We start from the raw sequence: 26,742 nt of genomic DNA, 5'->3' as shown, positions 1-26,742 counted from the left end.
TACATTACAACCCTTATATTTATTGGACCAATGTCTGCAGATTCATTTATCCACATCCAACAAAATATATATCTCTAGCCATTTTTGAGGTCCTCTAGCACGACTGTATGATATTCCAGGGCCAGATGTCCATGATTTCAATAGTGTTCACTGTTATCTATGGTATTGTATACCCACATGAAGTCCATGTGGGTATGCCTGTAGGTGCAGGTGTCATCTGTACTATTTGGAAAGCAAATGCCAGTTGGCTGTTACAGAAAGAGTTGAGGACTTTACTTCTTCTCTGTGGATACTTTCATTTCTCATTGTCAAAACAGGGATAATATTCGCTCATTCATTTCAAATCTTTCAAGATTCATCTGTAAAACAGCAAAAAAATTAAAAAAAATCGCTTGTTGAATACATTTTAAAAATTCAAATTGTTCATTTAAACATTTTCTTCGCTTATATCCAGTCCATACACCCCCAAGGGCAAAGTCCCAGTTCAATTAAACCTGTCAGTACATACCGTAGCTTTGGCACAAAACTCAGTGAGCCAAAATGAAACCTTTGTGCTAGAAAAAGGAGAAGCTTCACAAATACATCTCTTGCTGTCACCCGCCCTTTCTTTCCACACTGTATAGCCACCAATTGGAGTCTCGTGTCTGCACACCCAAGACTGGCTTGCTGCCGTGTGGCTGCTAAATGTAAATTATTCCCACTGATGTCAATGAAATTGATTTGTATGTAATGTTTTTGGAGTAGGTGGTTTATAATTCGGTGGCATAAAACTTTGAAATGAATGTGCTCACACTAAACACAAAGTCAGGAAATGTATAATTCAGATAATACCACCCTTGACAACCATCAGTTTAACTCCGCTCTGTGACATTAAATACGACAACTACACAAATTGAAGTGAGTAAGCTGTTCGTTCCCCAAGCCCCTTATTTGTGTTCTTCGTTATGTATACTCAGTCTAATGGGAGGGATGGACTAGCTCAGAAGGAGGGATGGACTGGCTCAGCAGGAGGGCTTATGCTTTGCATGGTGGAGGGCCCAAGTTCAGTCTCGAAAATATTCAACTAAATGGATTAGGATGCAAGCAAGGAAAATACTTCCCCACCCCAAATACTAGAGAACTGTGAATGGAGGTGACAATGCCAGGTGAACAAATAATCTAACACAGGATAGATTAGTTTCCTATCTTCCTCTGTAGCATCTATTGCAGGACTGAGAAGTTTTATGATTGCAATCTTATGTGCATTTAAGTAAAATTAGAGATCACAGAGAAATTGATGGAGTTCACATTTTAATGCATTCCTTCAGCACCATTACACCAATCCAAATGCAACTCCGTTTCAATATTTGCACTTTTTTAAAATTAAGAATTATGCAGTTCTTCAGTTAAAACAAATGTAAAATGCAAATACTAAGAAGAAATGCAGATAAAAATGCCTATAGTATGGAGAAAGAAACTTCGGTACTGTTCTATTATCTGTGTGGAGGCCACTAGGGGGCACCAGAGAGAGAAAGATACTCCAATTTACAGAGGGGAGTTGAAGGAGGAAAACCATTTCCCCTGTTTTCACTGGTTATTTCTGCTCCCCACTTCCCATATCATAAATGAGGGTTGTTTCTACGATGAGGACATGGATGGGGGGAAAAAACAGGAAAACAGTGGGAAATGGTTTTCCTCCTTTAACCCACCCTCCACCTCTCTCTAGCGCCCCCTAGTGGCCTCTGCCCAGATAATGGAACCATACCAAAACATAAAATGCATTATGTCTCAGAAAGTCGCTTGTGGAAAGTGTATATTTTTTCAGGGGGTTATGGTTGCAGGACCCTTGCAAAGGTTGAAAACCTTTACATTCAGTTTTAAAAGAGCACCTCTCTAGGAATCTCTGGGTCCTTCAGAATGTCTTCCATCAGATCACTCTGGAGGACCTAGGTGGAATCTCTAGGAATCTCTAATCTCCCCGTAAGACTTTATGGTCACCTTTTGGTGGCAGTTGATATAGAGTTTCCTGGGAGGAGCTAAACATCCCTAGAGAGAATATATTAATAAAATTCATGAATAATCAAATCTGCAAAAGCTAAACCTTCAAATGTCAAATGTGGAAGCACACTTGTATTTAGTAAAATCAAAAGAGTAGGTTACAAATGTAGGAGACATGCCCATGAAAATGGGCACAAATTTCATGAACACAGCAAGACTTGCATCTGAGCAAAAATGCATAGGATTTTGCACAGATCAAAAAACTTCAGTTGTTCAGACATATTGCACCAAAGGTCACCTTTATTTCAGTAGAGTTGTGAAAGAATTCTGCATATGCTTTGCCATAATGAATGGAAATTGTGAAACAGTGGAGCTTATTGGATCACCCCTCTGGATATTAGGCCTGTGATTCATCTTAATTTACTACATTTACTTAATTAATTCAACATTTCATGTTGCAAGGGAATATTGAGGCTACAGTCTTCGGCATACTTGCTTGGGAATGAGCTGTAGGGTGAGGACTCACTTTGTAGTAAATATGCATAGGATTCAACTGTAATGTTGCAGCAGAGGAACGCTTACGTTTCCCTGCTCTGTCGTGTTAGCAGAGCTTTGGGTCACTGCATTTGCACTAGCATTTTATTTTATTTGCACAGCCAGTGACACTGCTTTCCTCAGCATATGTACTGGAGGCAGAAAGGAGAGGTTTGGAATGAGAACCTGCTTGGTAGCTTTGCTTCTACAGGAGGGCTGAAAAGCATTTCAGATTGGCAGGTGTCACTCAATGAGAAAAAATAGCTCTTAGACTGACAGCAAGCTTTCCACTCAGTCAGATGCGTAAGGGTGAAGGTGTTCAATCACCATCTACCGTTTCACACACCTACTATATTTCTTCAATTCTAAGACTCATTCCCCCCCCCCTCCCCCTAAATAATAATCTCTAAAAGCGAGGTCACAGGTGTACCTTAAGTATTTGTATTGGTGATGGTGGTATTGAAATTAGGGTGCATCTTACAATCAATGGTGTCTTACAGTTATAGAAATATGGTATATGATAAGGAGATGAGTCTCAAATTTATAGTCCCATATTGGTGGAAAATAGAAGCCACTTTGACTTAACTGGGACTTAGACATAACCTATTCACTTCGTCTTCATTCATCCCAATTCATTTCTTGGCAGAATTCAAAGTGCCGATTTCCATCCCCATCACTTGGGATGTCCAAAGGATCACTTTTCTCTTCATGTGGTTCAGAGCCGGCCCTAGGCAATTTCCAAGTGTAAGCAAGCAGCATTTTGGTGCCCCCCCCCCTCCTGAAACCAATCACTGAAAAATAAAAGGTAGAATGTAGAGGTGAATAGAATATATATGTGTGTGTGTGTTATAGTCCCTGCATATGTGTTTGTGTATGTGTGTATATGTATGTGTGTGTGTGTGTGTATGTATACATACACATACACACAATGTGGAGAATATGTGGAAAGGTAGATAGATAAGTAGGGAGCCACAGTGGAGGAACCTTCCCAGGAGCAAGGCCTAATAATAATAATAATAATAATAATAATAATAATAATAATAATAATAATAATAATAATCCGAAAATACATCACACAGTCCTAGACACTTGGGAAGTGTTCGACTTGTGGTTTTGTGAAACGAAATCCAGCATATCTATCTTGTTTGCTGTGCCATACAACGTCGTTGTGTCAATAATAATAATAATAATATAAAAATCATCCCTTGCAATATCCAAGATGGCTCACTGCTACAGAATCTTGGGAGCTGTAGTTTGGTATGGTACCATTATTGGCAGAGAAAGCTAAGCTGTAGGAGTTGAAATCCAATCATTTATCCTCCCTATAGAATCAATTTTATATGCACTTTTAGCTATGATTTATTTGTGACTTTATTGTGTTGTGTTTTTATTATTGTATATGGCATTGAATATTTGCCTTTGCATTTGGAAGCTGCCCTGAGTCCTTTTGGGGAGAGAGGGCAGGTTAGAAATAAAATAGAATAACAATTATTATTATTATTATTATTATTATTATTATTATTATTATTATTAAATATCTGGAGGACTAAAGTTTGCCCATGCCTGCTCTATACTGCACTTTCCAGAACTTTCCCATCACAATCTGCTATTGAGCTGGATACATGATTAAGACTATTTCCAGCTTACTGAAGTTGGCTGTATATGTTTTGGCTGAGGGGGCAGAAATTGCCTTAAAGCCATCTTGTGCAGTTTCAAAAACCCAACACTTGAGAACATTTTGCACTATAGCCAGATATTTCCAAGGTCGTACCCAAAGGGATTGCCAAATATACCCTTTTTTGAGATGGATCTAAATCAAGCATGGGCAAACTTTGGCCCTCCAGATGTTTTGGACTTCAACTCCCACAATTCCTAACAGCCAGTATTTGAGAACACAGAAATGCTGGACCACTGTAAAAGCCACCATGTCAGACTACACAGAGAAGCCATTGAAATCCACAAGAAGCACATGGACAATTTCAACAGAAAAGAGGAAACCATGAAAATAAACAAAATCTGGCTACCAGTATTAAAGAAAAGTTAAATCAGGACAGTAAATAAATAACAACACCCAGAAAATGGGAATTCCAGACAGAAAACAATCAGGGCCAGTTAACACCTCCCAACAAAGGATTCCCCCAGGCAGGAAGCAGCCAGGCTTTGAAGCTGCAAGGCTATTCAATGCTAATCAAGGTGGCCAATTGCAACATTCACACTTGCCTCCCACAGACAAGAGTTCTTTCTCCCACCCTGGACCTTCCACAGATATATAAACCCCACTTGCCTAGTTTCCAACAGACCCCATAACCTCTGAGGATGTCTGCCACAGATGTGGGTAAAATGTCAGGAGAGAATGCTTCAGGAACATGGCTATAGAGCCCGGAAAACTCATAGCAACCCAGCCAGTAGGCTGTTGCTGAACAACCTATGCACTTTTAGCATCAAAGGAAAAAATGCCCAGGATTTTCTCACTTAATATACAAACTGTTGGCATGTCTGGGGAAAAAGAATAGAATGCTTCTATACCAGGCAAGGGCAAACTTTGCCCGTGTCTGGTGTTAGGAATTGTGGGAGTTGAAATCTAAAACAATCTGACAGAAAACTGGGAGTTGTAGTTTGGCATGCTACTGGCTCTCTTCTGCAGGGAAGGCTAGGGACTTTTTAAAACTACAACTCACATGATTACATGGCACTGAATCTGTTGCAAGTGAGCTGGTGCCATAATCCTCCTGGAGAGATCTCTTAAAGGGATATCCTCTGGCTCTTAAGGATTCCCATTAGAAAGGCTTGCCTGCCTCAGTTGTTCCCCTTTAAGGCTAACTGGCTCTTGGGTAAGTCTGGAAAGAGCAAAACCAAACCGGGGAAGAGACTTTTTTCCTAAGAGGGAGAAAGAGAAAGAGGCTGGTGCTGGTTCCCTTCTTTCTTCCCTCCCTCCCTGCTTTCTCTCTCTCTCTCTCTCTCTCTCTCTCTCTCTCTCTCTCTCTCTCTGCGACCTCTCTCTCTCTCTCTCTGCGACCTCTCTCTCTCTCTCTCTCTGCAACTTCTCTCACTCTCTCTCTCCCCCCCCTCTCTCTCTCTCTCTGCGACCTCTCTCTCTCTCTCTCTCTCTCCGACCTCTCTCTCTCTCTCTCTCTGCGACCTCTCTCTCTCTCTCTCTCTCTCTCTCTCTCCCTCCCTCCCTCTGCGACTTCTCTCTCTCTCTCTCTCTCTGCAACCTCTCTCACTCTCTCTCCCCCCCCTCTCTCTCTCTGCGACCTCTCTCTCTCTCTCTCTCTCTCTGCGACCTCTCTCTCTCTCTCTCTCTCTCTCTCTCTCTCCCCCGACCTCTCTCTCTCTCTCTCTGCGACCTCTCTCTCTCTCTCTCTCTCTCTCTCTCCCTCCCTCTGCGACTTCTCTCTCTCTCTCTCTCTCTCTCTCTCTCTCTCTCTCTCTGCGACCTCTCAGAGAGAGAGAGAGAGAGAGAGAGAAGCAGGGAGGAAGAGAGAGCCATGCCTACTGCTGCGGAAGGTGGAAGGCTTCAACTGAGCCGGTGATCCCCGTGGGGGGGGGGGAGGGGGGAGACACCTCAACGGCGCCCCAGGGGACCCTGCGCTCCAAGCGGGGGCCTCACTGGCCTCCATGTTGGACCGGGCCTGATGTGGTTGCTCACATTCTCAAGTTCTTCAAGATAAGCCCCTTATTTGGATGTTTATGCCATCTGTGATGTAGTAAGTGACTCCAGGGGTAGGGCCTGGTGACACCCAGTTGCAGAATACATTTCTGGTGATTTGGTACCTAGCTGATTGTCATTTGAGTGCCAGTTAAAGATCCTTAATTTTCTCTATGCCCTGTCCCCATACTTTGTTCATATGGATTGTTGGTTTTGTTTGTAATTCTGCTAGCAAGTTTTATATTATGATATTTTAATGTTCATTAAAACATTAATTTAGCGGGTGGGCTCCTGCTGTTAATCCCAGCTTCTGCCAACCCAGAAGTTCGAAAACATGCAAATGAGAGTAGATGAATAGGTACTGCTCTGGCGGAAGGTAACGGCGCTCCATGCAGTCATGCTGGCCACATGACCTTGGAGGTGTCTATGGACAATGCCGGCTCTTCGGTTTAGAAATGGAGATGAGCGCCAACCCCCAGAGTCAAACACGACTAGACTTAATGTCAGGGGAAAACCTTTACCTTTACCTTAATGTTCATTATTCATTTTTAAAATACATTTCCATTATTATATTATCTTCTTCTTGTATGTTGTATTGACACCTGAAATGCAGGGTATAAATCAAATACATAAACACAGAAATAATGGCACCAGATGTTCTAACCACAAATATCACTGGGAATATGAGCTTGGCTACATCCATAAGGCATGAAGAAGCTTGGGCTGAAATGTACGCCCTTATTATATTCTTAAGCCTTGTTGGTTCAAGGTATGTTTTTTTCTGTTTGAAGAGACTAATTATGGAAGGACTGTGGACTGACTCTGACATGTCACACTCTGACGTGTGACATGTCTTTGCAGGTTCTTTCCTATATTTAAAAGGAGCTGCTGGTAGTAGTTTGCTAAACTGCCATTTTAACAGAATTCGTGAGTAAGAAATTGTCATTCTACCGTGAACTGCATTTCCCCATCACTTTTCCTGTGCTTGCTGTGCAGTGGAGGTGCCTGATTCCCCCAGGCATCAGACCATTTCTGAGCAGCAAAGCACAGACAGATGCCTGCTAGACAGACTGTATCCTGCCAGAAGCGGGGTGCATAGGATATTTTACAGCAGCAGCATCCCAGAAGAACCGTAAATAGAACGCAGACGTAGATACTATATTTCAGTGGTCACTTAGTCTTGGGAGTGGGGTGATGCTTCAGTTGACTGAAGCCAGGTTTTCATCTTATTGTTCTTCATGTTTCTGAACCAATGGATTTTATTCTTGCAATAGTCCCTGTGTGTACTGCCTTGATATGGTTTCGGGTTGCAAGGCTAGCAAGGGAGGGAGGAAACTAGTCACCAAACCTTTGAGACTAGCCTCTTGGTTCTACAAAAGAGGTTATATTTATCTGCGCCAATATCTTTCACTTCTGCAAATGTACATTTTCAAAGCTCTTTGCATACATGTCAAAGGTCTTGCCTGAATGCCAGGGATTCTGCTACCACAATAAGGGGGTAGTCATTATCATCTTTCATTATAATCCAGTGCATGAAGAATCATAGAATCGTAGAGTTGGAAGAGACCTCACAGGCCATCCAGTCCAAGTAGGTTTTATTCCCAAAGAAGCATGCAAAAAGAAAGAAGCATACAGGATACTGACTGTACCAATTTGGCAGGGAAAGTCCTTTTTAAAAACAACATAGATACACATACCACACACCCCAAGAAAGAACAAAGTATTGCTTGGACAGCAGTTACTGTGATATATAACTAGGGGATTGTTCTGGGAACATCTGTAAATTTTACATTATTCCTGAACAATTTTATTCATAAACCAGTTGACATAAAACCCAGTGGAATACTGTTATCTTGCATTTTCTTAAAGAAGGTATAGTATAGTTAAAGATTAGGGATTTTCCCCTATTTAAAAAAATCAAGTCTGGAGAGACTTGATTTCTTTTTTACTCTTTGTTACCTTAACACTTTAAGAGGCTGAAGGTTTCCACTGGGATATCCAAGCCCTGACAAGGAGTCCACAGAACATAATGAGACAAGATGAACCAGGATTCGCCGCATTAAGGAGGGCTTTAAATGAGCAATCTGCTCCAGCAAAGTCTGAGGCTGGATCTACACTGCCTCATATCCCAGGATCCGATCCCAGATTATCTGCTTTGAACTGGATTATATGAGTCTATACAGCTAGATTTTTTTTATAGTGTCAGAAGTAAATTCAGAACATACTGCAAGTTGCTTCTGGTGTGAGAGAATCTGCCATCTACAAAAATGTTGCCCAGGGGACGCCCAGATGTGTTATCATCCTGCTGGGAGACTTCTCTCATGTCCCCGCATGGAAAACTAGAGCTGACAGACGGGAGCGGAATCAAACTGCCAACCATGGGCCCAGCTAATCTGGAATAAGAAGATAATCTGGGATCAGATCCTGGGATATGAGGCAGTGTAGATCCAGCCTGAGGGTGAACTGGAAACATCCAGGGCCAGATTAGCTCTCCTAAAATTGCCCCTTTGTTTGAGGAATGGAAGGTACTTAGAAAAGGCAGGTTACTGGTTTGAGGTTTAGTATTCATCCACCTCACTCTCAAGATCTTGCCTACTTTACTGGGTTGATATGGAGGTCTCCCCACTCAACATTTCACTATGTGGCTAAGCAAGATGATAGTGTAGTTAAAATGGCAGAAGCTATTAATGAAGAAGAAGACACAAACTAAGAGAGGCAGCAGTACTTTGCTTTTGCCTGGGTTTACTAGGAAAAGCATGATTCTGCCCCTACTTTTCCCCTCTCCTCTGCTGAGATAATTGAGGGCAAACTATTTTAGGCCTTTGAACTTACTTAGCAGAAGTTGAAGTAGGCTGAGGACAAAAGGGGAAAGCATGGGGAGAAGAGAGAAACTGGGACATTTTAAAAGCAGCAGAAAGTGAGTTGACAGGATTCATTGGGACTGCTAAATCAGGAAAAACTGAAACAAAGTTTTCATATACACAGACTAGTGGTGTGAATTCGTATAGAATTGCTGTTTATTTTGTGTAGTTTCATTCATGTCGTCTCATTTTCGTATTCGTGTCCCACTAACAAAAATGGGCTGCCTATATGACATGAATTTTCATCTGGTTTACGAAAAAACGAACATTTTTGGATCATTGGCTGCAATGGGAGGACTTCCGAGGTCACCCCCCCCCCCTTTTTTTTGGGCTAGAAGGGTGAAAATCACCACGCATGGAGGACATTTCAATCCCTTTTAGCCCACCAACTTTTAAAATTTTTGGGTCTTTCCCAGAGTGGTTGTTGTTGTTGTTGTTATCATCATCAAGACCCATGGATACACATCGGATGTAATTGGGAGGCACTGCTCCTCCAAATTCAGCTTAAGGTGCCAGAATAATTGCTGCTCTTAATATTAATATGAATATTATTATCAAGACCCATGGATACACATCGGATGTAATTGGGAGTCACTGCTCTCCCAGACTCAGCTTAGGGTGCCAGAATAACTGCTCTTCTTCTTCTTCTTCTTCTTCTTATTATTATTATTATTATTATTATTATTATTATTATTATTATCAAGACCCATGGATACACATTGGATGTAATTAGGAGGCACTGCTCTCCCAGACTCAGTTTAGAATAACTGCTGTTCTTAATACTAATATAAATATTATTATCAAGACCCATGGATACACATCAGCTGTAATGGGAAAGCAGCCCTCTGTCAGTACCTGCTTATTGTTACAGGGAAAATGAAGCAAGCACGATGATTGTGCAGCTTTTATTTTTGCGTTGCCTCTTGTTTCCTACGAAAATGTCATCATTTGTTTTGTGTGGACGAATGGTCAAAACGAAACAATAGTACGAAAGAAACAAAGGAAAATCTTTCACGCACATCTCTAACACAGACACCTTCCCCAGTCAACAGGCTTCTGTCTATGGGCCCTTCCGGACAGACCCTATATCCCAGGATCTGATCCCAGGTTTTCTGTTTATCCCAGATTATCTAGCAGTGTGGACCATTATAATCCAGTTTAAAGCAGAAAACCTGGGATCAGATCCTAGGATATAGGGGCTGTCTGGAAGGACTCTATCTTTCCCTTGTTAGTACCAGCTTTCCAGACTGTTCTCACGAGATGATAAAAGACAGTGCTAAAAAAGAAAAAGAAGGGGAAGTATCCTTTACTGTGTTTGGTTTTCTGACTCTCTAATGGCCATATGTAATTCTGAGTCAGAGTGTGGAATAAGCATTCAGCAGCACTCTAACTTTGTTATGACTGCAAGCTCATCTGTAGAAATTATTGCACACTTAATTACTTGCTTGCAAATGAGTATAGTGCATATGGATGAAAAGTTTATTAATAGGCTACTCAGGTAGGAGTCTCCAGTCCACACCATCCAGACAGATTTTCATTCGAATTACCTATCAACTTTACATGTTTCTTTTGTTCGTTTTTTCATGATTGTTTCTTTCCTCCTCATGGCTAAGCATTATGGCTGAAATCAGAACATGCGAGACAGTCTGCAAACATTTTGATCAAATCTGAGCATTCTTCTCACAAGAACTCAATCCTGTTCTGCATTGTTAATTAACAGAAGGAAGAAACATTTCCATGCCTATTAAGATTTAGAAACAGAGTAGATGAGCAACACAAAATGAATGACTCATATTCAAAAGATTGACCCTCCTAATGTATCTTAGAGTTCTACATATTGCTGAAAACTCATTCTTCTTTGCAACTGCATCCTATTAATGGCTCCCAGTTATCTTGTGATCCAAGTCCCCTTTCTGTTCTGTTCCTGGCTGATAGAGAAAAAAATTATCTTTTCCTAGATCCATGACCTTCAATTTCCATCCTAGTGAATCACAGTCTCCTTCTGGTACTCCCGTTCTTCATAGTTTATCCTGGTCAAACTGCAAAACTTTCAGTTGAAGCTCATTCTGCAAAACTCCGAATACATTGATATTATCTATTTACCTATTTATTTATTTCCTGTCTCCCCTTGCAGCTCAGGGTGGGCTACAACGTGGTTCAAACATCGAGGTAAAACAAAACGCTACTAAAATACATATAACGAATGCACACAAGTAAGATGTAAATTAAAATTTAGCGATAAAGTGCAGGTTAAAATTTACAAGTTAAAATTGACTGGGTAGGGCTGTCAGTAGAGATAGATTTTTAAGTTATGTCTTAAATTCTGTCAGCTGATTTAACTGTAGAATCTCTTTCGACATGTCATTCCACAGTCTAATATGAGTTTCTCATCCAGGCAGCATCTCTAGAGCTGCATGGATTTATTTTATCTGCTTTGTGCATGCAAGGTGCTAAAGGACTTAAGGACCCAATGCAAGTCACAGCTTGTTCCCTCTGCTCATTGGGAGGCTGATATGGTTTGATCCTCCATTTACCATGGCAATGATGAGAATGACTGCATGGACTACAGATTGTGGAGGGAGACTACGTGGGTTTCTATGTTGCTGGTTTAGGAGACAGTCTGGAGTAAATCAAACAGAACTCAAATTTGGTAAAATTACTTTTTTGGACTACAGTTCTTAAAATCCCTCAGCAAGCATGGCTGCGGTCTGTGGGATTGAGAAAATCATACCCCCTCAAAGTAGCAGTTCCAAATTCTCAGCAGAACATAACTGTAATATGTGGGAGTAATGTAGGTTTGGCAACATATAGTGGGAGAGAATAGAACAGTGATTTTCTTGTCAATAGTTTAAAGACAGGTTCTTACAAAAAGCTTCCCCATTGCCCTGCAAAAAGCCCCATGTGCCAGGTGTTTGACTATGTACCACATGGAGGGTAAAGACTAATGAACTATTCATTTGTCTTCCCCCATTTAAACAAAACTATTTTCTCAAAGCCCCAGGGGAAGCAAACAAGATCAATTGGCAAACTTCTACTAAGTGCACTTGCTGGAAATGTTTATTCGTTGTTCCTGAAAAATACTGAGTTTGCTGAAACTCCAGCCCAGTGTTTAACAACTCGTGTTATATTAAATGCCGTATGTGTATGCTTGAGGGCACCTGCTGTGTGTAGCAGAGCCTCGCCATGCTACAGTCCTTCCTTCCTACCAGCCCTTTATCAGCATATGGCAAATCTTTTGGGGGAAAGGAGCCAGCTCCTCTGGTTTCAAGCCAGCACAAAAATAAAATATCCATTGAAAGGCCACCAAATGCTTGTTCCAGTCACAGACTGGAAACACAAGATCGAGAAATAAAAACTTCTCTAACAGATTCTGCCTTAGAGATAACCATTTGATGATTAACCGCCACATCTAAAACACTAGCACAAGGGGCAGTTTTTTTTATGTATAAACCCATTTTAGGCTTGCAACAGCCCCTATGAATTTTGTGAGTCAGAAAATCAGTGACAGAGACATAGCTACTGTGATAAAGATGTTTGGTATAAAGTCTTGTAGCACCTTAAAGGCAAAACACCTTTCTTATATCAAAAGCTTTAGTTGATATGAGTCCATTTTATCAGATGCATGAAATTTTATCTTCATCTGGTAAATATATTGTATATTCACATATTATAAACTTCAGTATTTATATCACACATTCTATCTATCTATCTATCTATCTATCTATCTATCTATCTATCTATCTATCTATCTATCAATCATTTATTGATCCATCCATTTGGGGAAGGAGGAGAGAGAACTGAGAAATTATGACAATCTTTGAATAGAATTATGAGCTTGTAAGATCTTCAGAGGATGCTTTTAGTCACCCAACCATTTCTCTGGCACATTTGAGGAAGGCACAAGAGAAGGCTTTCTTGGTAGCTTCCCAAATTCACTTCTAAGGGAGGTTAAGCCAGCCTCCTCACTTTTCTCCTATACTAGGAAAGTTTCTATTAAGACAGACATTAGTAAACTGCCTGACTAATGATGAAATGGCTTTTAATTGAGAATCTTGCCCATCTAACAAGGTTTTACATTTATTTTAAATTTTTATTTTCAACTCATTTTTTAAAGATGTAGCTAACCTAATTGTTTTAATATTGTGCCCTGTTGTATTTCTAGCCGTGCTTGTGCATGATCCAGTTTGGAAAAAAACAATCATATAAATTTGCAAAAGTCAAAAACAAAATTATTCTTTAAAATTGAAATAGATTCCAGAAGATCCAAATATGCAATTGATACCTTTTAGGTTCTGAGAGGAAAAAAGCAACATCTTTCACATGCATGAAGTTTTATCTTCGTTTGGCAAATATATTGTACATTTGCAGATTATAAACTTTTTGTATTTACGGCACACACTCTATCTATCTATCTATCTATCTATCATTTATCGGGCCTTCTCAGTGGTGGCCCCTCATCTGTGAAACTCCCTCCCTAGCGATATTAAATCAGCCCCCTCTCTCCTAGCATTTAGAACAGCGGTTCTCAACCTGGGGTCCCCAGATGTTTTTGGCCTACAGCCAGTTTACCAGCTGTTAGGATTTCTGGGAGTTGAAGGCCAAAAACATCTCGGACCCACAGCTTGAGAACCACTGCTTTAGAAGGAGAATAAAAACCTGGCTTTGGCAGCAGGTCTTAATAATAATAATAATAATAATAATAATAATAATAATAATAATAATAATAATAGCAATAATAATTTTATTTTTATACCCCACCCCATCTCCCCAAGGGGACTTGGAGCAGCTTACATGGGGCCAAGCCCAGGAAAAACAGACAATATAAAACACAACAATAACACAAATAAATCAACAATAAAGCAAGTCATAAAACAAATAAAATCATATAAAACAAACATGCTTGATAAAATCCTGGGTTGGCTCCTAAAAAGAACTGGGCCATAAAAGTGCTAGTAGTATCAGATACAGTCGGGGAGTGGACAATACAAAACCATTATCCCATTAAAGTGCTGGGAAAGGCATAAGCAAAGGAGACTATGGCTGGCTAAAAGAATAAAGTACAGTAAAAATAAAAATGGGCAACTGGTCAATCCTTTGCTATGGAAATCAATCGCCAAAGGCCTGTTGGAAGAGCCAGGTTTTCAGGCTCTTCCGGAAACCACAGTGCAATAACTTTCATGGGAAGTTGTACAATTTGATTATGGAACGGCCTTAGACTTTGATTCTGGATGATGTGTTTTAACATTTGAATGTATTTTAATTATGCTATTATGTATGTACTAGTTTTAATCCAATTTTATTTCAAGTTTAAGTTTTTATGCCTTAAGACATAATAGACAGATAAATGCCATTTGTAAACCGTTTTGAGTCCCCCTTGGGGTATAGAAAGGTGGGGTATAAAGAAGGTAAATAAAATAAATATTTGTTCGTGAAAATCTTAAATAACAATCATAAGGATGTTTCTGAAAGTTTCCTTTTACATAACCAAAACAGCACCAATCACATACAAAAAGCATTAACAGAATTGGAAAACCCACCAGATTTGCAGAAGTATGGTTTCTTTAAAAAATACTAATAAAGTGGAGACCCTAACATCCTTTAGTAAGAACTAGGATTAGAAACATAACTGAGTGTCAAGAACACAGGTGGGATGGAGAACCAAGGATGGGGGAATGAAATTTATATCCCCAGAAGATGATATATTAAATTGGGGTCTCGTGAGGGGCACTAAATCAAATCAGATTTAGCAGAAAACAAATCCACTTGTGTAAAGGCAGGATTATTGATAGACAATGAGTGCAACAGGTGTTTCAGCAGAAAAAAAAATCCCTTACTCTATTGATTGAGAAGAGTTTAATCCTCAGAGACTGTGCCCTTGGAAATCACTATATTCCCAAAAGCACATGGGAATTTCTAAGCTCTGTAGGAAAGTCAAAGCTGTGGCTGTAGAACAGGGGCTTTTATATACTTGCACAAACTACTAAAGAAAAGCAGCTACAGCAGTGTTCTTTCTCTTCTTCCTTCTTTTCTGTCTCTCTCCTGGGAGGGTCAACACATTCTAGATTCTGATGCAAGTGTATGAAACAGAAGAATTTTCAGCTCTTCTTATCTTTTGGGACACCGCACCAAGATGAGTAGTTTAATTTATGTGGGCTGGCTATTTTAAGATAACCCTTTCAGGACCTTTACAGGCTGTGACATACACATCTATGAGTGCTTTGTGTATTTAGAACATTTTTTCCTCTGCGACTCAGGGCATGGCTAGATGTCTGAAGAGAAGCACTCCACATGTATACTCAGGATGGATCTACACTGCCATATAATTCAGTGTCTGAATCCAGATTATCTCTTTGAACAGGATTATATATGAGCCTCCGGTGGCACAGTGGATTAAACCCTTGTGCCAACAGAACTGATGACTTGAAGTCTGGGTTTCTGACCTGAAGGTTGCTGGTTCGAAACTAACCTGGGAAGAATGCGGGTGAGTTCCCTCTATCAGCTCCAGCTCCATGTGGGGACATGAGAAAAGCCTCCCACAAAGATGGCAAAAACATCAAAATATCCGGGCATCCCCTGGACAATGTCCTCAGCCAATTCTCTCACACCAGAAGTGATTTGCAGTTTCTCAAGTTGCTCCTGACATGAAAAAAAAACCCCTGGATTATATGAGTCTACACTACCATATAATCCAGTTCAGGGCAGGTAATCTGGATTTTATGGCAGTAGATTCAGAAACAGGATTGTATGGAGCAAGGAAAACTAGTGTGCTAAATGCTAGTCAACAGTGGCCACTTTTCCCTGAAATTCCACACCTCTTTTCCCTTAGACTGATATATAGAAGGTGCCCATATCCATTATTGATATAACTCATGTACAAAAACATTTCACCTATATCTGTACATGTGCATTTTTAAACTGCTTTAATTTATGCTTTTAACTTTATCTGTTCAATACATTATATCCTGTAAAAATACTTTTGTTTTAATTTTTAAATTATTTTAAATTCATAGAGGTGGAAGATGCCACATGAGCCACTCCTATTATGACATGCAGGAAAACAATAAAAACACCCTAAAATTAGGACAGTAAATAAAGAATACCACCCAGAAAACAGAGGAATTACAGACATGAAACAATCAGGTCCAGCTAACACCTTCCAACAAAGGATTCCCCCAGGCAGGAAGAAGCCAGGCTTTGAAGCTGCAAGGTCATTCAATACTAGGCAGGGTGCCCAGTTGCACCATTCACACTTGACTTTAGCAGAGAAGAGTTCTTTCTCCCACCCTGGACCTTCCACAGATATATAAACCTTACTTGCCTAGTTTCCAACAGACCTCACAATCTCTGAGGATGCCCGCCATAGATGCAGGCGAAACATTGGAGAAAATGCTTCTGGAACATGGCCATACAGCCTGGAAAACTCACCGCAACCCAGGGCTATCCAGGCCCTGATTAAAATAAAAACCTCCAGAGAAGGAGACTCCACCACATAATTTAAATTCTTTCAACTTATTTCATTGGTATGCTACCCCAATTCTACGGTATAGGGCAGGGAATAAATGTTTTATGGAAATAAGAAAAAACAATGTATGTTTTCTGCCACTGAAATAAAACAGATAGATAAACTGTGTCAGAAGAAATCAGTTAAAAGGGAATGGGAACACCCAGCAGGCAACTAAGGCTGGGACTACACTGCCCTATATCTCAGGATCTGATGCCAGATTATGTGCTTTGAACTGGATTATATGAGTCTACAATGCCAGATAACCTGGGATAAGCAGATAATCTGGGATCAGACCCTGGATAAAAGGGACCTAAGTGGAAACAAGATATACTGTAAATCTTTGGTTCAGATAATATAAACAGATTGCAACTGTCCCCTTAACACATAAGTAAATTCCAGAAAAGTTATCGTGGTCACTTGTAGCAACTGAAATACATATGCTTATTTGAAATGATGACAGTCATACTGAATTAATCATTGACTGTATTTATATTATCATTATCATCTTTATTTATTCCCCACCTCTTCTCCAAGAGTAGAACTCAAGGCTGCTTACATATAAAATTCCAGTAGAGGTACAAACATATCAAAGATCTACATTAAAATACAATCAAATTATTAACCATACAAAAACTATTTAAAACATACAATGATTTAAAGTCACTTAAAAACAATATACCGGTTTAAAATAATGCAGCACCCTCTTAAAGCCCTTTCTTTTTTTATTTGTTGTTGTTTTTGTTTTTTTTACTGTTTAGGTGGTTTCTCCTCCCTTCTTCCTCAAATACATTTAGCAAATGGTAAACCAGCATTACACTTTTGAGGGCTATGGTTTCCCAGATCCCACATCCTGTGGCCATGCTTGCTGGGGGATTCTTAGAACTCCAGGAATGTGTGAACAGTTCCTGCTATCAGATGGACAGCAATCTTTGATGCATCTCCACTGTAGAATTAATGCAGTTTGACATTACTTTAACTGCCACGACTCAATCTATGGAATCCTTGGGTTTGTAAGATTGGTGAGGAGCAGCACTCTTTGGTAGAGGGGGCTAAAAACTTAGTAAGACAACTCCCACAGTTCCATAGCACTGAGCCATGGCAGTTCAAGTGGTGTCAGACTGAACTGATTCTAGATGCACCCAAAGAGCCATTCTAGCATCCCTAGAGAAGGAGTTCTAAAGCATGGGGGCAGCCACTCAATAGGCCCTGCACAGTCCCACCAACTGTATCTATGGACCCTTCTAAACTGCCATATAAAATCCAGATGATCTGCTTTGAGCTGGATTATATGGTAGTGTAGACTCATATAATCCAGTTCAAAGCAGATAATGTAGATGGTCTGCTTTGATAATCTGGATTATATGGCAGTGTAGAAAGGGCCTATGAATTTGATGGAGTTGAGGGAAGGATCCCAGGGTTTGGGAAGAGTCTTCTGCAGAGACAGAGTCAGTCAGCTTGGACCATATAGGGTTTATGGGTGATCACCAGCACTTCGAGTTGTGTGCATGATTTACATTCACAGCATCGGGCTGTAAGGTTCTTGTTCTCTGAACCATTCCTTGGGGCAATTCCATCTGTGATGAGTGAGACTTATTTCTGAGTACTGTACATCTATGCAGGGGTGGATTATCTTAGTACAGGCTGCTTAACTCACATTGACTCCCGTAAAATTTAAACAAAACAGTGTGCAGAATTGTGGCCCAAGGGTGCATTCAAACTAGCACTCTTGTCAGTTTTCATTTTAGTGATGTCCTTTGCTGTCTCCAGTATAATTTCTTGTATATGTAGCTTCCTGCTTTTGGAACCACAAGACACAGGATTTCCCTACTAATTCTTTACAGTTGCATCCATGCATTCATACATGCCATCATAAATCTAAACTCATGTCATAAGAGAGCAAGATGAGCAGGATGGGTGGATCAATTTTGAGCTGGGAGAATGAATAAATCAGAGTTCTGCAAAAAAAAAAGAAAGAAAGAACAAATAGACATTAAAGCAAAAATAAATTAGCATTAATATATGTGCTGAATAGGCAAGTATGAGATCACTTCTGATCCATGGCTGCTAGTCTGTAAAAAGCCTCCAGAAAAGCAAGAAACAGTTGTAGGTCATGGGTGGCACAAGTCCTGGCACATCAAGGAATAAGAAGGGTGCCCCACCCATCAGATAATTCAGAAAAGAATTAGTCTAGAGTAGTGCTACTCGAAATGGTGGCCCCTGAATTGGTGCCAGTCTATAAGCATCTGGTGATTTTCCAAGCATGTGACTAACACTGTTGAATCAATGCAGTTTGACATCATTTTAACTGCAGTAGCTCACTGCTATGGAATCTTGGGATTTGTAGTTTTACCAGATCTTTAGCCTTCTCTGTTTAAGGAGCATTGATGCTGCTCCGAACTACAAATCCTCTGATCCCATAGTATTGAGCCATGGAAGTTAGTGCTATCAAATGGCATTCATCCTACAGTGTAGACACATCCTAAACCAGCCATAATTTTTACACAGTGAATTCTAGAAGTGTTTAAATGTCTTCAGTCACATCACTAAAACCAGTGGTTCTCAACCTGTGGGTCCCCAGGTGTTTTGGCCTACAACTCCCAGAAGCCCCAGCCAGTTTACCAGCTGTTAGGATTTCTGGGAGTTGAATGGCAAAACATCTTGGGACCCACAGGTTGAGAACCACTGACTTAACCACTTTGTAAAAACAGCAGAGAGAGGCGAGATGGAAAGAGGGACACATGGTAGAATGTTTCCCACTGATTATCTGAAGTGTGAGCCCAGGACTAAAATATTCAAGGATATAACCAATAATGCCATAGTGAGTGATAAAGGGCATATCAACACTGTAGAATTAATGCAGTTTGACACCATTTTCACTGCCATGGCCCAATGCTATGGAGTCCTGGGATATCTTTAAGCCTTTTCTGCCAGAAAGTCTTATTCCCTCTCCAAACTCCAGCCACACAAGTTCGTAGCATTAAGTAAAGTGGGGTCAAGCAGCTGCAGATGCACCTAAAGACTGCAGTCCTAACCTACCTATGCAAGGCATAAAGGCCAACTGAAATAAATAGGTTTTATTTCAGTAAAAAGATACAGAACTCAACAGAAATGAAAGCATGAAGACAAAAAATGGTAAGGCCGGAGGTCTCTTTTTCGCCTGCTCTGACAGTGGCTAGCCTCTTCCCTTGCAGGCTTCTTATCGCCTACATCCTTGGAAGGCAATGGCCTGCGGGCTGGGTTTCCTTTTCTTTGCTGGTGGTTTGCCCTCCTCTCCTCCTCAGATCCATTTAGCAAATGTTAAACCAGCAGCAAAAGGGAGGGAGGGAAGAAGCAAAGGGCACTCAGTTGCTCCAGGAACTGCACAGAAACTAATCAATTCCTGGTCTTGATAGAGATGCTGGCAACCCAGGCCCCATCCATACAGCTGTATAAAATCCACATATGACAGTGTGGACTCAGACGATCCAGTTCAAAGCAGATATTGTTATTATCTGCCTTGATATTCTGGGTTATATGGCTGTGTGGAAGCCCCCCCCCCCCCTTGAAAACCTGCGAAGTCCAGCAGTCGGTGCTTTATCTTAATGTACTAGAAGGAAACCAAGCCAAACCCTGACCTGGATTGCTGCGTGCACTCAAGCAGAGCGGATAGGTGGAAAGGAGGGAAAAGGAGAAGGTTTAAAGATCAGGCATGAGTAAGTGTCCAAAAAAACCCAATGTTTGTGTGTGTGTGTGTGTGTGTGTGTGTGTGTGTGGATGTGCCTTCCAGTCACCTGTTGAGTTATAGGAAAGCACCATAGGCCTTCAGCACTTGATATTCCCTGGTGGTTTCCCACTCAAGTTCCGTCTAGGACTGACCCTGCTTAGCATCTAAGACCAGACCAGTCCAGTCCAGAGCTACTTTTCTAGAGGAAAGGAAAAACTTGTTCCCTTCTCTCTTTGGGCCCTTCCAAACAGCTGTATAACCCAGAATATCAAGGCAGAAAATCTCACAATATCTGCTTTGAACTGGGTTATCTGAGTCCACACTGCCATATATTCCAGTTCAAAGCAGATATTGTGGGATTTTCTGCCTTGATATTCTAGGATATAGGGCTGTGTGGAAGGGCCCTTAGGCAGTTGAGGAAAGGCACCAGGGAAGGAAGCAGGTTTTCGCCCCTATTGGCTTATTATCCTAATACTGTATGTATCTATCTCACTGTCCTCTCTTAAATGAGATTCAAAGTGATTCACAACACAATGATACAATTTACAAAGTAAAAGCCACAACGTGGAAACACTGGAATAGAATTAAACATAGCACTATTAAAAATGAATACCCCTATTTCATCAATTCTGAGACACCACCAATTGTAAGCTGCACACTACTTTCAGAACCACTAACAGGTAGAAATAGAGACACCGCCATATAATCCAAATTATCAAAGCAGATTTTTTTTTGTTGTGTCAGAAGCAACTTGAAAAAAAATTCCACTTCAAAGCAGATAATCCGGATTTTACATGGCAGTGTAGAAGGGGCCTTTGATAAAATATATCTTAAAGGGTTGCTGTGAGTTTTCCGGACTGTATGGCCATGTTCCAGAAGCATTCGCTCCTGATGTATCGCCCACATCTATGGCAGGCATCCTCAGAAGTTGTAAGGTCTGTTGGAAGCTAGGTAAGTGAAGTTTATATATCTGTGGAAGGTCCAGGGTGGGAGAAAGAACTCTTGTCTGCTTGAGGCAGGTGTGAATATTGCAAATGGCCACCTTGATTAGCACTGAATGGCCTTGCAGATTCAATGCCTGTCTGATTGTGGCTGGAGGAGTCTTTTGTTGGGAGGTGTTAGCTGGTCCCAATTGATTCTTGTCTGGAATTCCCCTGCTTTTTGGGTATTGTTCTTTATTTACTGTCCTGATTTTAAAGTTGTTTTTAAAAATAAATAAATAAATAAATGCTGGTACCCAGATTTTGTTCATTTTCATGGTTTCCTCCTTTCTGTTGAAATTGTCCACATGCCTGTAGATTTCAATGGTTTTTCTATGTAGCCTGACATGGTGTTTGTTAGAGTGGTCCAGCATTTCTGTGTTCTCAAATAATATGTTGTGTCCAGGTTGGTTCATCAAGTATTCTGCTATGGCTGACTTCTCTGGTTGAATGAGTCTGCAGTACCTTTCATGTTCTTTGATTCGTGTCTGGGCACTGCTGTATGTAGACTTGTCCACAGCTGCATGGTTTATGGTAGACTCCTGCAGAGGTGAGAGGATCCCTCTTGTCCTTTGCTGAATGTAGCATTTGTAAAGCAATGGGATTCCTCGTAGTAACCTATGGATGCGAGAACTGGACCATAAGGAAGGAAGATAGATGCTTTTGAACTGTGGTGTTGGAGGAAAATTCTGAGAGTGTCTTAGACTGCATGCTCCAGGAAATAATGCCCGGCTGCTCACTGGAGGGAAGGATATTAGAGGCAAAGATGAAGTACTTTGGCCACATAATCAGAAGACAGGAAAGCTTGGAGAAGAGAATGATGCTGGGGGAAATGGAAGGAAAAAGGAAGAGAGGTCAACCAAGGGCAAGATGGATGGATGGTATCCTTGAAGTGACTGACTTGATCTTGAAGGAGCTGGGGATGGCCACAGCCAATGGGGAGCTCTGGTGTGGGCTGGTCCATGAGCTCCTGAAGAGTTGGAAGTGACTAAATGAATAAACAACAACAAAATGTTGGATAAAACAAACCATGAGAGTAAAGACAAAGATCCACCCAGAGGATCTTACCATACATACTTCAAGGGAACCACTGACCGCATAGGGAAGCTGATGAAGAAATACAACATACAAACGATCTACAGACCTACTAAGATAATCCAACAAAGATATAGAGAGAGGCAAAATGTAATTAGAAAGAAAGGGCAGAAGACAGTAGTGAATAGCCACATGGCCAGCTAAGGGCAATAAAAAAACTTTAAAAGCAAGTTGCCTCACAGAATTCCATGGCTACATCATCAAAGGGCAGAGCCCCAGATAGCATAGTGGGTTAAACACTTGTGCCTGATGACTTGAAGATTGGGTTGCTGACCTGAAGGTTACTGGTTCAAATTCAACCTGGGGTAGATGAGCTCCCTTTATCAGCTCCAGCTCCATGCGGGGACATGAGAAAAGCCTCCCACAAAGGATGGTAAAAACATTAAAACATCTGGGCGTCCCCTGGGCAACGTCCTTGCAGACAGCCAATTCTCTCACACCAGAAGCGACTTGCAGTTTCTCAAGTCGTTCCTGACATTTAAAAAAATCATCATGGGGGGGGGGGGGTGGAGACAGTGACTAGCAGGAAGAGGAAAGACAATGCCCTTTTGGGGAAAACATGCATAGGAATGTCTGAGGAGGAATCCCTCAGCCTAATCCTATCTCTAGTCTAGCTATAATAATAACAACAACAACAACAACAACAACTACAACAATATTTTTATATCCCACCTCCATCTCCCTGAAGGGACTCGGGGCGGCTTACAATGAGGACAAGCCCTATCCAATAAAGATTTAAACCAAACATAGATTAAACATATCACAATAAAATCAAACAACATTTAAGCAGGACAATAACATAAAAACAGCGTTACCAGCAACCAATAATATGAACAGTAATAAGTTGTGAAATTTGGGGGAAGGGACTTGTAGAGAATTTCAAAAACAGGGCTGGTGGACAAAAGCACAAGGGTCAATAATAAATTAGGACTCAAAGAACATATCAATTAAAACACTAAACCTATAGGTCGAGAGGCAGGGTTAAAGTGCAGGAATTGATGATAGTTATAGCTGGGGGCTGAATATCTTGGGAACTGCTTAATCGAAAGCACAAGGCAACACCCACGTTTTTATTATGTATTTATTTACTTTATTTACCCCATTTGTACCCTGCCTTTTTCACCCCGGAGGGGACTCAAGGCGGCTTGTTTTTAGCTCTTTACTGAACATGGACAGGTGGACTCTTTGAGGTCTGGAAACTTGATGACACAAGAGACTTGTGCAGTCGAGGTTTTTTTTTTCCGTGTCAGGAGCAACTTGAGTCGCTTCTGGAGTGAGAGAATTGGCTGTCTGCAAGGACGTCGCCCAGGGGACGCACGGATGTTTTGATGTTTTTACCATCCTTGTGGGAGGCTTCTCATGTCCCCGCATGGAGCTGGAGCTGATAGAGGGGGCTCATCCGCACCCTCCCCGGGTGGGATTCGAACCTGGCAGCCTTCAGGTCAGCAACCCAACCTTCAAGTCACGAGGCTTTAGTTCACTACGCCATCGGGGGCTCCAGTCAAGAGGTGAAACCCAACAAAAGCACTACACAGCACCCCCTGGGTCATTCTTAAGAACTATTCTAAGCAGGCTTTTCTGGGCTGAAAGAGGGTGGCTTCCAGAAATGGACTCTAAAAGCGAAAGAGGAAGGCCTGGCTCCTCCGCAGGAAGGCAGGAGGGTCCCTCCGCGTCCGCTGTGGGGCGTGGCTTAGATTGAGGACCTGCTTGCTTGCTTGGGGCGTGGGGAGCGGACTGCTTTGCCCCCGCCCCGCCCCTCCCCTCCCCGCCCTCCTCCCAGCCCTTGATCGTGTGAACCCGAGGAAGCTCCAGGGAAGCCCCCTCCCTTCCCTCTTCCTCCTCAGGGTGCGAATCTTGCAAGCGCTTTGCCTCGGATGCCACCAGGATCCGCGCTTCTCCTGCCCTGCCTTCCCAACAGCGGGGGGCGTCACTCCCCCTCCCTTCCTTCCTTCGCCTTCGCCTTGCAGTTTCCTCTCCCGCCAGCAGCGAGCAGCATCCGAGCCGGAGCGCGAGGAGAAGAAGGAGAAGAAGCGCGCGCGCATTCGAAGGAAGGAGAGAGCGCGAGAGAGAGCGGGCGCGCGCGCTTGCACACAGAAGAGGCGCGCGCTTGCACACACGCACACACACGCCCCTCCATATCCAGCCGAGGGGAGGGCTCCGGAGGCTTGGCTTGGCATGTTCCTGGGTGGTGGACGGGGACCAGTCAGTTAGCGAGCCCCTGCCTTGCCTGCCTGCCTGCCTCCGCCTCATGCCGCTCTCCCCTGCTGCCGCCTGGGGCTCCAACCTGTTCGTGGAGGTCACTCTTGGGCCGCCGGCAGCCTGTGGCTTCCCCGCCTCGCCTCCTCCGCGCACCACCACCACCACCAGCGTCTGAGGGTTTCGCCCGCGGGGAGAAGAGGACGAGAAGCGAGCAGCCGCCACACACGCCCCCAAGCAGAGCCTCGGAGGGATTTACTTGGGGCTGACCGGAGCCGAGGGGAAAATGTACCTCGACCCAGAGGCCACCAAAGGTAAGCCTGGCACACCTGTCGGGCGCGAGGGGAGGAGGGGAGGGGTCGGGGCGCCGCTCGGCACACCTGGAGGGGAGGGAGGAGGGAGGGGAAGGAGGGGGAACAGGCCAGCGGGTGATTGGCGGGAGGGCGGTGGCGGGACGCTCCTTTCCGCGGCGGAGGTTGGGTCGCCTGGCTGCCAAAGAGGGCTCGCTCTTGGTCTCCGGGCTGGCTCTCAAGGCGGAGGGGTTTCGAGGCGGAAGGGTCTCAGGCTGGGCTTGGGGCGTTGTGTGCTCCCTCTTGCCTCGCCCTCCCTCGCCTGAGCCCCGCTTCAGCCCAGCCCCTCTTTCCCACGCCCCTAGAAGTTGGGGCGCTCTTTCCCTGGCGCTTCCTTCGCCGCCCTTGCCCTCCCTCTGCCCAGCCCCAACCCCGCGCTCCTCGGAAGGCAGAGCGCACCGACCTGCCTCCTGGCATCCTTCCCTCGGCTTCCCTCTCGCAGCCATGCCTTCCTTGCCCGCCACACGAGCGTTTGGGGGGGGGGGGGGTTGTGTTTTTTTTTCTGGAGAGGACGTGGCCCCGGTGCTTTTGCCGACGAGGCTGTGTCAAGGGTGGCGGCACCTGCACGGACTCCCTCCCGGCCAAGCCCACCCTCCAGGCCTGCTTCGCCATCCGCGCGGATTTCCCACAAGTGTGGCCCAGAACCTGTGGAGAGAGAGATGGCACTTTCTTCGATTGCCGCTTTCTAAATCAGAAGCAGGGAAGAGAGCGCGTGTTTTGCCTTTGAGTGGGTGCCCTGAAGACGAGGAGCTATTTTCGGAACCCAGCTGGTAAAACAGAGATGGGTTGCTGTGAGTTTTCCGGGCTGTGTGGCCATGTTCCAGAAGCATTGCCTCCTGACGTTTCGCCCACATCTGTGGCAGGCATCCTCAGAGATTGTGAGGTGTTGGAAACTTGGCAAGTGGGGTTTGTTGTCGTTTATTCGTTCAGTCGCTTCCGACTCGTCGTGACCTCATGGACCAACTCACGCCAGAGTTTCCTGTCGGTCGTCGCCACCCCGTGGGGTTTATATATCTGGAATATTCAGGGCTAACTCTTGTCAGCCTGAGGCAAATGTGAACGTTGCAATTAATCACCTTGATTAGCATTGAATAGCCTGGTAGCTTCAAGGTCTTTCCTGCCGAAGGGAATCCTTTGTTGGAAGGTGTTAGCTGGCCCTAATTGTTTCCCGTCTGGAATTCCCCTGTTTTCTGAGTGTTGTTTTTCATTTACTGTCCTGATTTTGGAGTTTTTTAAATACTGGTAGCCAGATTTTGTTTGTTTTCATGGTTTCCTCCTTTCTGTTGAAATTGTCCACCTGCTTCTTGTGGATTTCAGTGACTTCTCTGTGTAGTCTGCCATGGTGGTTGTTAGAGTGGTCCAGCATTTCTGTGTTCTCAACACTTCACAACCAACGAGGATGCCTGCCATAGACTTGGGTGAAACATCAGGAGAGAATGCTTCTGGAACATGACCATACAGCCCGAAAAACTCACAGCAACCCAGTGATTCTATCCCTTGAAAACACTTAAAACAGAGATGATTTAGGAAGAAGACATGTTAAGCCTATGACTTCTTCTCTGCAGCCTCCATATTCATGGGGATGCATTGGCCTCACTGAAATGTGTCAAGTAGCCAGTTACCGAATCAGTTGTCAAAATGTGATTCCTGTGGTTTGTTGCCGCAAGCAAGAAAGCCTGCTTGATTTATGAAAATTCATTTTAGATATAGGCTTAAGGGATCATCCATTGTAAAATCCCCCACAGTGGCCAGAATTCGCTATCCCTGAGGATTGCATGTGATTTTGGAGGAGACAGAAACTTTCTTCTTTGCTTGCATTGTAATGTAGTGGAGCATGAGCATTTCATTCACTGGCCAGAATGGGATAGTGTCAGGTTAAAGTCAGAGGGTCCC

At 42.8% G+C, this 26,742-nt stretch overlaps 1 protein-coding gene and 1 long non-coding RNA gene across 9 annotated transcripts in view; one reads left to right on the top strand and one right to left on the bottom strand.

Annotated features, from left to right (window-relative positions):
- On the bottom strand, positions 1 to 25,575 carry LOC134295333 (uncharacterized). The gene is made up of 2 exons (XR_010001876.1): positions 25,253 to 25,575; positions 1 to 359 (listed from the first exon to the last, which is right to left on the bottom strand). It is a non-coding gene; the product is annotated as an uncharacterized LOC134295333 (long non-coding RNA).
- Positions 24,080 to 26,742, top strand: part of syt7 (synaptotagmin 7) — a 297,131-nt gene continuing 294,468 nt past the window's right edge. For 2 of the 8 annotated variants that reach the window (XM_008115862.2, XM_008115861.2), the window contains exon 1: positions 24,091 to 24,813. In XM_008115862.2, the coding sequence (XP_008114069.1) occupies positions 24,786 to 24,813 (28 nt within the window). In that variant the 5' untranslated portion in view covers positions 24,091 to 24,785. Of the gene's footprint in view, positions 24,814 to 26,742 lie in introns of all 8 variants that reach the window. The other 6 variants (XM_008115864.2, XM_008115866.2, XM_062967455.1 and 3 more) reach the window with 5 other exon arrangements.

The sequence above is a fragment of the Anolis carolinensis genome, chromosome 1, assembly GCF_035594765.1.
Source record: "Anolis carolinensis isolate JA03-04 chromosome 1, rAnoCar3.1.pri, whole genome shotgun sequence".
In the NCBI taxonomy this organism is placed as follows: Eukaryota; Metazoa; Chordata; class Lepidosauria; order Squamata; family Dactyloidae; genus Anolis; species Anolis carolinensis.
Note: the sequence above shows the minus strand (reverse complement) of the source record. Positions and strands in the feature narration are given on the sequence as shown.